This window comes from Adiantum capillus-veneris, chromosome 2, assembly GCF_014529385.1.
Source record: "Adiantum capillus-veneris isolate H3 chromosome 2, ASM1452938v2, whole genome shotgun sequence".
NCBI lineage: Eukaryota > Viridiplantae > Streptophyta > Polypodiopsida > Polypodiales > Pteridaceae > Adiantum > Adiantum capillus-veneris.
Genome location: NC_140932.1, coordinates 31,111,755 through 31,123,847, shown reverse-complemented (window position 1 = coordinate 31,123,847; position 12,093 = coordinate 31,111,755). Strand labels below are relative to the sequence as shown.

Sequence of the window (12,093 nt, the reverse complement as noted above, 5' to 3'; positions counted from 1 at the left end):
GCAGAAACAAAATGACCCAAACCGAGCCGTCACCACAAACCATACAAAAACTTAGCACCGAAAATAGATGTGTGGCCTTCGTGTGTAGCGCCCACAATGGAGCTCTTTTCTCCTCAAGTTTGGCGGCCTTTCCTGCTCGGCCCCTTGCATACAGATGGCGGCCCCTCAGCCCTGCCCTGTCATATTCAGCGCCCCCGAGGCGGCTCTCCTGCAACAGATGCCCTCCCTGCAGGCCCTCAGTAGCGCCATCACCTCCTGTACTGCGCTCACCTCAGAGCCACCACGCTCCTTGATGTAACTGCCCTGGCCTGTCTCTTGGCGGCCCCAACTCTCCCTCCTGCAGTCCCTTCTCCCTTGCCACTAGTTGCATACTCCACCTGATGGTCCACTTTCCTGCTCATCACCACTTGCCGACCAAGTCGCGCAACCCCTCACACACGGAGGCCCTCAGCCCTTTCTCCTTCCTCTGTTTCTGGCGGCATCCTCATGCAGCCCCTGCTCACTTCACCTCTTCTCCCTCTGCCCCCTCTTGATGGTCTCTGGTTACCCCCATGCAAGGGGCAGCCCCTCCACAAGTTCTCCAACTGCAACACCTTCTCATGCTTACCAAGTGGCGCTCTTTCCTCCTTGCAACAGCAGTCCAAACTCTCGCAGATGGCGGCCCTTCTCCTTCCGACTGCAGCTCGCCCTCCCTTTTTTAGCATGGCAAGCTTTTCTTTTCTTTAAAAAAAAAATCGACTTTGCAACTTGGGCCGCCTTCCCACGAGAGGCAACCCGCGGCCTTCATTCGTGCATATAGCTCCGCATATCTTTAATACAAGAGCTCTTGCCCCTGTGACAAGGCCATCATGGCCGCAAACAAACACAAGGCATCCACATAGACACTATCGGGGTATCGAGATCTCGATGACAAAGTGATGATTGCCACGACCGTCGCAACCTTTGATCCTGGTGAACTTGTCCACCGAATCGGCACACACGCCTTTAAGTTTTCGGCTATTAGAGCTCCCAAAAAACCACCATCAACCTGTAAATTGTCGCATTTGACATACATATCTCCGCCGCACCAGCTCGAACCTGCATCGAGTACATGACCAAGCTTGCGACCATCCACCTTCCTGCTGTCGTGCATCTGCCACTGACACGTTCTGAGGTCGACCAAATCGAGTTGTACCATCATTTCCCAACCCCTCGTTGAGCATTTATGCTCAACCGTAGTATTATTTAGATAGGATATCAGTGCATAAGAAGAAAACTGATAGATATTATTTACATATTCATTAGATAGATAGAGAGAGATATTCATCTGCTGTAGAGCTCGCCCGGGTCAATAGGAAAGCCATAGGCTCTCTCAATCGTAATGAAGCTTCCACCAGGATAAAAAATATAGCTTTGATCATCATCATCCGTCTGTAAAACATAGGCAAGTATTCCCTGCTTTGCACCTGTAACTTTGTCAGCCAACCAGTCTTGTAGACCTTCATAGCACCACCCTTCAAAAAATTGTATACATGGACCATTTCCACACCCAAAACAAACCTGCACATCCTAGAAATACTTTGCATCACCTGTCTCCCCGCCAATGGCTAGAGATCTCTCCCCAACATCATTGTCTTTGAAAAACACAACCTGTAGCAAGCGGCACAGTGTTGCCTGCATAGCAACCTTTATCAACAGATCCATCAGCAGCATGGCACCAACCTGTGGAAAGTGATAATCCAAAGCAAATACTGGCATACCTTCACCTGTAGGCTCTTTAAGTGGTAATGGAAAAGGCAGCAAGCCTTGCATACCCTGTATCCTCGCCATAGCTTTAGCAACCAAAATCTGACTCGTCATCAACATCGACCACTGGATCATCGAATCCCCAATCATCTTCATCAAGATATTCTTCTTCAGTCAATATGGCCTGACCATCACAAGGCATGAGAGAGGACTGCCCAACCCCCTGGTCTTCGCAAACTGGCTCTTCACCTACAACCTGCTATTCTTTGACCAAATTATCGACATACATAACATCATATGTCTCATACCTTGAGAAAACAGACTCCGTTTCCCATGTAATGTCTGTATCCAAGGCACTACTATCGCTCGAACACAGCTCGGCTTTCTCCACAAAACTCACCGACTTTGGCACTTCAACTATTTTCTCCACTGCGTGCTTTTCGGAAGGCACTTGGTCAAGCACATCAGATGGTACCCGGTAGACTCCTCTCTGCAACTGTTAAGGCCTCATAGGCCCACACGGTATCGTCTCTACTCTGTCATCACGCCTATCCGCTGCTACCACATGTGCATCAACAAAGGGTCAGACTACCTGAGGCTCTTCCCTAGCAATTGGCCTTGGCACCAATGGACTCGTCAGAACCTGCTTTGCTTGTTGCTTCTTTAAAATCATCTTTGTCACGCTCTATGCATAGGCTACTTCCTTCTCGTATGTGCACGGCCCATCCATCTCGACTTTATCTCGCACTTTGACATGCAAGTAGTCCACAAACTTGGTCATCTTCAAAAAATTTGCATTCTCTACAGCAGTTACCTTAACCAACTTGCTCCATGTGGCCTTGAACTCCCACACGAATGCTAGGAAATCACCGTCAAGGCTTTGCTTTAGGTTGTCCATCATCTGCTTCACTTCACTCCACTGTGTGTTGGCCACATGTCAGCTTCAGAATGCTGCTTCCAATGTGCCCCAATCCAGCTTTTCCTCAACCTGCAAGCCATCGTACCATACCTTCGCTTTTCCACGAACCAGGAGCGGGAAAGCTTGGGCCACCCCCTTTTCTCTTGACAAGCCACTCTCCAACAGAAAAAGACCATAGTCCTGTAGCCACACTTCAGCATCTTCAGCACCTGTAAAAGTCAGAAAACCCGACCACATCTTTGTTAGCAGCACTTGTTCTTTGAACCTGGAAACACCGCAACATCGTCTTCGACTTCACCAAGGAGCAATCAGTAGCTCCTCAGTGGGGGCACCACTAATGGGATGGGGGAATTGGAACAACACATAGGACACAAACTCGATGCCTCTCTATAGCCCAGCAGGTATCCAACACCGCAAACCACACAGAAACACGTACACACGCACACTATCCGCCAACCTTCACACCATGGACTCGCCTACGAGCAACTTCGGCTACACACAATCACCTTTATCGACGCACACATCAATGCACACAAATCTGTAAACACACTCACACCGGGAGACCTCGCAAGCCTCGACCGCATACAAAATACCACTCAATCTGCAACCACAATCAATCTCTCTCTCTCTCTCTCTCTCTCTCTCTCTCTACACACACACACCAAAGACCCGGAGCCACCGCTACCACGGGCGCTATGCACGAGATGAGACGCAGAAACAAAATGACCCAAACCGGAAAAACTTAGCACCGAAAACAGATGTGCGGGTACAATTGACGGCATCTACCACTTCGACAATTCTTGCTCTCCGTATGCAACCATGATGGCTCTCCTTTAATCTCACCTTTCGATTCTCGGTCACCCCTTCTCTTCATGCACTGGCGGCCCCCGCAGGCCTTGCTTTCTCCTGTGGCGGCCGCCTTCTCTCGTAGCCTTCGTGTGTAGCGCCTCCAATGGAGCTCTTTTCTCCTCAAGTTTGGCGGCCTTTCCTGCTAGGCCCCCTTGCATACAGATGGCGGCCCCTAAGCCCTGCTCTGTCATATTCAGCGCCCCCGAGGCGGCTCTCCTGCAACAGATGGCCGCCCTGCAGCCCCTCAGTAGCGCCATCACCTCCTGTACTGCGGTCACCTCAGAGCCACCACCCTCCTTGATGTAACTGCCCTGGCCTGCCTCTCGGCGGCCCCGACTCTCCCTCCTGCAGTCCCTTCTCCCTTGCCACTAGCTGTATACTCCACCTGATGGTCCACTTTCCTGCTCATCACCACTTGCCGACCAGGTCACGCCACCCCTCACACACGAAGGTCCTCAGCCCTTCCTCCTTCCTCTGTTTCTGGCAGCATCCTCATGCAGCCCCTGCCACGCGCCCACTCAGTGACTCCCTTCACCTCTTCTCCCTCTGCCCCCTCTCGATGGTCTCTAGTTACCCCCATGCAAGGGGCGGCCCTTCCACAAGCTCTCCAACTGCAACACCTCCTCATGCTTACCAAGTGGTGCTCTTTCCTCCTTGCAACAGCAGTCCAAACTCTCGCAGATGGCGGCCCTTCTCCTTCCGACTGCAGCTCGCCCTCCCTTTTTTGGCATGGCAAGCTTTTCTTTTCTTTATTAAAAAAATTCCACTTTGCGACTTGGGCCGCCTTCCCACGAGAGGCAACCCGCGGTCTTCATTCGTGCATATAGCTCCGCATATCTTTAATACAAGAGCTCTTGCCACTGTGCCAAGGCCATCATGGCTGCAAACAAACACAAGGCATCCGCATAGACACTATTGGGGTATTGAGATCCCGACGACAAAGTGATGATTGCCACGACCATCGGAACCTTCGATCCCAGTGAACTTGTCCACCTAATCGGCACACACGCCTTTAAGTTTTCGGCTATTAGAGCTCCCAAAAAACCACCATCAACCTGTAAATTGTCGCATTTGACATACATATCTCCACCGCACCAGCTCGAACCTACATCGAGTACATGACCAAGCTTACGACCATCCACCTACCTACTACCGTGCATCTGCCACCTGACACTTTTTGAGGTCGACCAAATCGAGCTATACCAATGTCTCCTTTAGACTAAAGCTGTGCAACTTGGAGAATTCACAATGCTTTTCATGTGAGTCTCTTGAAGCCTTTTAAAGGCGATGTGCCCAATGATGGGGAGCCAGATGAGCAACCCGAAGTGGAGGAAAGCAAGGAGATATTCGTTCCAAAAAAGATTTTGGCAAATAAAGAACGAAAGGTAAAAGGTAAAATGATAAGGTGGTTCTTGGTTAAATTCAAGAACTATTACGCATTGGATGCAAAGTGGATGGAGCAGGAAGACCTGGAAGATACTCCTTAGATTGTGAACCTTTACCTTGAAGCATTTGGTTCAGCATACTCTATTCCAAAAAATTAACTTCGAACTCAGCTGGGTGGAATTTGGTGCAGCAGGTATGCACAAGAGGAAAGTCACTCCACTCCTTTGTTAACCAATTGCCCCGATTTTTTATACTAAAGTCACTGATGTCTCTTTTGAGTTTCAAGGATACTGTGTGAGCTGGCAGTATTCTGCTGTATGACTTTATGGATCGAAATTCCCGATAATGTGATACTGATTTGTTCTTGACTTTTCTAAGTGCAAGAACTTGAAAACAAAATGACTGCAACATTTTTGTCTGAAAGATCTAGATAGACGTGATTGCAATATGGATTAGTTAATCGAGCATCTATGAGGTACTGAGTCAATCTAGATGCGATTGCTAAATACATTGCCGATTAATCATGGTCTGAGATCTCAATGAATTTTTTAATGTGATTTTTCATGTGATGTCTTGTGATGTGACTGTTGACTGGTACATGTGTTAGATGTGTCGTTCCTAATGCGTCGGTACTAACAGTCAATGTCTGCTCTATCTGTTTTGTAGGCATAATGGAGGGTGATTACAATGCTTTCAAGAGGGGGTTATGTCACAAACCAATGGAATAACCATAGACACCCAAATGGGTTGCAGACCAGACACACACACACAAGTCTCTCTCTGGCAGGCGCAATAGTCTCAAATTTTACGTTGTTGTGCTGACATGGCTTTGCCGTACGGACCCAAAATTTGCTGCATATTTTGCGAAGGCTGTATGGACTGGCTCACGTGGAAAAAAGCGTATGGACATCAGCTTTTGGCTACGCAAAAATCCTATAAGAAAGAGAGAGAGAGAGAGAGAGAGAGAGAGAGAGAGAGAGAGAGAGAGCTTTATTTTGAGTTTCTTTATTTTATCAAGCAAGGCTTGTGAGAGAAATTGCTTTTAATTGGCAGCTTTTAGGGCTCTCCTTTTAGCATCCCTTGTAAACCTTTATAAGTGTGGACAGGGCTCCCACTCTACAAAGCATCTGGACGTAGAGTCTGAGAATGATAACCCTCCCACTCCCTTGTACTTTGAACTCAAATTAATACAAAAAGAAATACCAAAAGGGGCGCAGTCTTTGGGGCCAATATCTAGGTACGAAACTCCGTCAGGCTGTGTTGAATCAATTGTGAACTATGAACTGTTTTGAAGTGAATCTCTTTTGTGTCCTGGTAGAATCTTGACTTGGAGTGTCCAAGTTTGTTACTCGGGGGGTTCATCATTCAGTACCCCCTATATAACGTGCATTCGCAAGGTATTTTAAAAAACCCTCTTTTAACATATCTAAATGAATAAAATGACCCCTTATTTTAGGAAATGTTTTCAAAATCGAATATAAAAACCCCTTATTTTAATGTTTCTCTATTAAATTGGATAAAAAAATTTCATTTTAAAATCCCTCCTTTCGAACTCACGTTATACATTAACATGATCACATAGTGCACCCCACGAGGTTTGTTACAGTTGATACCATTGTAATAAACTTGGACACTCTAAGTCAAGATTCTACCGGGACACAACAGAGATTCACTTCAAAACAATTCACAGTTCACAATTGAATCAACACGGCCTGGCAAAGATCCGTGCCTAGAGATATTGGCCCCAAAGACTGGCGCCCCTTTCGCTATTTCTTTTTCTATTAATTTGAGTTCAAAGTACAAGGGAGTGGGAGGGTTCTCACTCTCAGACTCTGCGTCCAGATGCTCTACGCACACTTATAAAGGTTCACAAGGGATGCTAAAAGCAGAGCCCCAAAAGCTGCCAATTTAAAGCAATTCCTCCCACAAGCCTTGCTTGATAAAATAAAGCAACTCAAAATAAAGCTCTCTCTCTCTCTCTCTCTCTCTCTCTCTCTCTCTCTCTCTCTCTCTCTCTCTCTCTCTCTCTCTCTCTCTCTCTCTCTCTCTCTCTCTCTCTCTCGTAGGAATTTTGTGTAGACAAAGCTGTTGTCCGTATGCTTTTTGCCACATCAACCAGTCCGTACAGCCTCCACAGAACGCACCGCAACTTCCAAGTACGTACGACAATGCCATGTCAGCACATCAGCGTAAAATCCGAGATTGTTGGCTACCACAGAGAGAGAGTGTCTGTGTCCAATTCTGCAACCCATTTGGGTGTCTAGGGTTATGCCACATCACTGGTTTGTGACATACCCCCCTCTTTAAAGCATTGTAATCGCCCTTGATTATGTCTACAAAACAAATAGAGGCCATAAACTCTCTTAGCAGACACTAACTGTTAGTATCGACGCACTAGGAACAACACATCTAGAACATCTACCAATCGACAGTCACATCACAGGACATGACAGGACATCACTTGACAAATCATATTCAAAAATTCATAGGATCTCAGACCATGATAAATCAACAACATATTTAGCAATCGCATCTAAATCCACTCAGAATCTCATAGATGCCCGATTAACTAATCCATATTGCAATCACATCTTTCGAGATCTTTCAGACCAAAATGCTAAGTCATTTTGTCTATCCGTTCCTATACTTAGAAAAGTCAAGAAAAAATCAGTATCATATTATCAGGCATTTTAGTTCATAAAGTCATACAGCAAAATACTGTCAGCTCACAGTATCCCTGAAACTCAAAAGAGACATTAGTGAATTTAGTATCAAAAATCGGGGCAATCTGCTGACAAAGGAGTGGAGTGACTCCCCTCTTGTGCATACCCACTGCACCAAATTCCGCCCATCTGAGCTTGGGGTTGAATTTTGGAATAGACTATGCTAAACCAAATGCTTCAAGGTAAAGGTTCACAATCTTAAGAGTATCTATGAGGTCCTCCTGCTCCATCCACTTCGCATCCAATGCGGGATAGTTTTTGAATTTAACCAAGAACCACCTTATCATTTTACCTTTTACCTTTCTATCTTTATGTGCCAAAATTTGTTTTGAAATGAGTATCTCCTATTTTCCTCCACTTCGGGATGCTCATCTTGCTCCCCATCATCGAGCACATTGCCTTTAAAAAAGGCTTCAAAAGACTCACATGAAAAGCATTGTGAATCCTCCAAGTATCGTGTAGCTTCAATCTAAAGGAGACATCTTTATCTTTTTGAATATCTAGAAAGGTCCATAGTATCTCATGCTAAGATTTGGAAAAAGCCGCTCCTTTCCCTTTTTCTTTCTGAGGCATGCCTTCTCAAAACGTAAGAGCACCCAATCGTTCTTCTTTAATTTCAAGTTGCGACGATGTCGATCTTCTACCTTTTTGTGTCTTTCTTGAGATTTCTACAAAGCCTCCCTGACCTGGGCAAAAGCTGTGTCCAAGTCCCGCGTGTACTCGTCGGCTTCAAAAATCTTATCTTTCGTACTTAGGAAGGGTGGAACCTTCATAGCACCTCAATAATCTCAAATGGCGCCTTCCCCGTCGAAGAGTGTAACATGTTATTGTAGGCAAATTCCACCAAAGGTAAATACTTTTCCCATTGATTCTTCTGATCCGAGATGTAAAACTTCAATAAATCTAGTACCACTGAATTAGCAATCTCTGATTATCCGTTAGTCTGCTGGTGGAACGATGACCACAACTGCAACCACGTGCCAATGTTCTCCCAAATAGCCTTCCAAAACAAACTCGTGAATCTGGGGTCTCTGTCGGAGACAATCATCTCAGGCATGCCATGTAATCTGAAGATCTAGGCCACAAGCAGTCTTGCTAAGTGATCCGGCTTGACTATTTTCTTCACTAAGATGAAATGAGCTTGCTTGCTAAATCTGTCGATAACAGTCCAGATACCATCGTGACCACTCTGTGATCTCGGGAGATTAAAAATGAAATCCATTGCAGTACTTCCCAGGGGCGGATGGGTATGGGTAAAGGCTGTAACAATCCCTGTGCTTTATGCCTGTCAAACTTGACCTTCTTGCATATATACAAGCAACTGTGTACAAAATTGTCCACGTCCTTCTTGAGTCTCGGCCAAAAGAAGTATCTCTCCACACCTTTCTGTTGGAATTAGGGTTGCAGAGAAACACACACAGCTTGGAGAAGACAAAGGAAGCTCAAGGCACACAATAGAGAGTGTGTTACTTAGTGTGCAATGGAAAGATAGATAGCCCTAGAGTGATGGGCGTATATACAATGCTCAGGGGGAAAAAACCTCCTAAAGAGGGAAAGAATGCTCCGGCGGTCCTAGTGTGTTCACACACATCACTACCACATGTATATGGTAACAAATCCCCCTTAGAGTGATGCGGTGAACGAGAGCTGGCACATGAGTAAAAGGAAGTGCCATGCCCTGAGGACATGATCAGTCCACAAAGGGGAGTAAGCCCAAAGCTTTGCGGAAAGCTTCAAGCTTCTCACGAGACAATGCCTTTGTGAAAAGATCTGCAAGGTTGTCTTGTGTTGGCACATAAGCCAAGCTGATCTCTCCTGCTGAGAGCCTCTCCCTGACATAGTGGTAATGCACCTCAATGTGCTTTGGCGAGCATGAAAATTGGATTCCTCGCAACTGCCAATGCGCTCTGACTGTCAATGTAGATAGTGTTGGCAGTGTCTTGTCCAACACCCAAATTAGCCATAAGGCGTCTGAGCCATACACACTCAACCGTAGCTGTGAAGACTGCCTTGTACTCAGCCTCACAACTCGAAGTGGCCACACTAGGTTGCGTCTTGCTCAACCATAATATACATGAACTGCCAAGCATGAAACAAAAACCACTTGTGGACACTCGCGTGTCAAAACAACCAGCCCAATCTGAGTACGAAAAAGAATGTAAGTCTGGCGGAAATGATCCCCCCTTGGGATAAAACAAGTCAAGATGTAAAGTGCCAGTAAGGTAGCGGAAAATCCTCTTGACAGTCTGCCAATGCTTAGACCCTGGGCTATGCATAAATCTGCTGACCTATGAGATTGCAAACTGAATATCTAGCCTCCTATTGCATACATAAATGAGGCAGCTAACAGCGGTTTGGTAAAGAGTGACATCAGCAGGATCGCCAGCATCATGTAGACTCAACTTCAAACCTGTTTGCATGGGAGTGTCAATAGGTTTGCGATCCTCAATTCCAAACTTATATAGCAATGTCTCTATGTAACTTTTCCGACACAAGGCAATTCCGCCATCACACTGCTTAAACTATATGCCCAAATAATGATGCAACAACCCCAAATCTTTCATCTTGAAAGTAGCATTCAAATCAGCCTTAAATTCAGCAATATCTCTCATTTGATCCAGTGATCAGCAAGTCATCTACCTAAAGAACCACAATGAGAAGTACATCACCCTCACGCTTTACATACAATGTGCTTCTGTTGGACTGTTACAAAAGCCTAGTTTGAAAAAATGAGTGTCAGCTTTCTCATACCAAGCACGAGGAGATTGCTTCAACCCATACAAAGCCTTCTTACATTTGCACACTTTTTCCTCTTGTCCTTTTATGACAAAACCACAAGGCTGCGTTACATAAACTTCCTCAAATATGTCACCATTCAAGAAAGCAGTAACAATGTCAGATTGATGTACATCCCAACCAAAATGAGTTGCCAATGCACATAGAAAACGCACATTAGTCATATGACAAGTGGGAGCAAAGGTCTCTTCATATTCTATGCCTTTTTGCTTTGCATAACCTTTTGCAACAAGTCGAGCCTTATGGCAATCGATCTCACCATCCGGATTGCGTTTCAACTTGTAAACCCACTTTGTACCAATGGCCTTTTTGCCAAGAGGCAAATCCCCTAAAGTCCATGTGTCATTTTCTATAAGTGCCTCATATTTTGATTGCATGGCAGCCATCCAATTTTCTGAATTCTATGCTTCATCAAAAGACAGAGGCTCCTCAACATCATGTAAGCTAGACACAACCAAAGCATAACAATCTGATGCATAAGATGCATGGCGAGAGCCTGAACGAGTACAACTAGACAAAGGTACATCCAATTTACTGTCACGCAAAGTGTGCACCAGCCATTTTGGCATACCTCTAGCCTGCTCATTTTCAGCCCTTTCCTCATCAAGTACATCATGTACATATGCATCAGTAATAGGCTGATCTGTAACATTTTCAGAAACCCCCATAGGCTGTACATTTACCTCATTAGAACTTACATTCATATTTTCACCATTGAAAAGAGGCAACAAAGTTTTATAAATGTCCATTGAGCTTACATTATTGTCTCTAGTACATGACAGCAAGGGCTGAACAGAATCTTCCACAAAAACTACATCTCGTGAAACCAGAATACGTTTTGTTTGCAGATGATACAACCTATAACCTTTGCTTTCAGCACTATAACCAACAAAAATACATTTGACAGCTTTATCAACCAATTTTCTGTGATGTGTTTGTGGAACCAAAGCATATGCCAAACAGCCAAAAACATGCATGTGCTCAATAGAAGGTTTTCTATCATGCCATGCTTCATATGGAGTAATAGACTGCAAAGCTTTCGTAGGACACCTGTTTAGTACATAAGTGGCACACATGATGGCTGCATTGCTGTTACCACCCTTTCTTTGAGAAGCAATAATAGCCTGTTCAACTCCACGCTATCTAGTCCTGTTTTTTCTGGAAAGTGACTCTTGCAACAGTGATAGCCGTTTTTTCGGCTCTTTGTAATTACCACAGTGAGTTACCTCACCCTACCAAAATCACCCAAACACTGTGGCTATCCCTACCATTTCACTGTACATAGGCGTGCGTGAGTCACGGGACTTTTCTCATATCTTCTTAAAAAACCCTCAATTAGCTAGTCATTGGGCTAGTTGAGCCAAAAAAAATAAAAATAAAATAAAAAAATATAAGTATATTATGGCCCATGCGTATGTAAATATTTTTTTATATATAGGGCCTAAATAAAAGATTTTTTCATAATTATTTTGGTATTTATTTAAATATTTCTACCTAGGTGTGTGTTATTTACGCTCTGTACATTGCCTCACCATTACCACAATTTTTTCTTACCATTTTTCATACTCTTTATTCCATATAGAAATATTTTCATGTAAGCTTCTCTTATATTTGGTGTAACTCCACCCCAACAAAAATCCAAAAAAACTAGTTTTATTTATGTGTATATTTTTTCACTATTTTGATTTTTCCCTT

General features: G+C 44.7%; 1 protein-coding gene across 2 annotated transcripts; it reads right to left on the bottom strand.

Annotated features, from left to right (window-relative positions):
• Positions 1-211: 211 nt before the first annotated feature.
• On the bottom strand, positions 212-4,178 carry LOC147462586 (uncharacterized). Of its 2 annotated transcripts, XM_086484399.1 has the most exons (6): positions 3,772-4,178; positions 3,488-3,576; positions 2,735-2,853; positions 1,740-1,745; positions 1,630-1,665; positions 212-1,027 (listed from the first exon to the last, which is right to left on the bottom strand). In XM_086484399.1, the coding sequence occupies exons 1-6, from the start codon at positions 3,900-3,902 to the stop codon at positions 812-814; spliced, it is 597 nt and encodes a 198-aa protein (XP_086340525.1). In that variant the 5' UTR covers positions 3,903-4,178; the 3' UTR covers positions 212-811. The 2 variants fall into 2 exon arrangements, 1 of the variants encoding a protein (XP_086340525.1); XR_015184478.1 differs by lacking the exons at positions 212-1,027; positions 2,735-2,853; positions 3,488-3,576; positions 3,772-4,178 and having other exon boundaries at positions 1,130-1,653; positions 1,740-1,869.
• Positions 4,179-12,093: the final 7,915 nt, after the last annotated feature.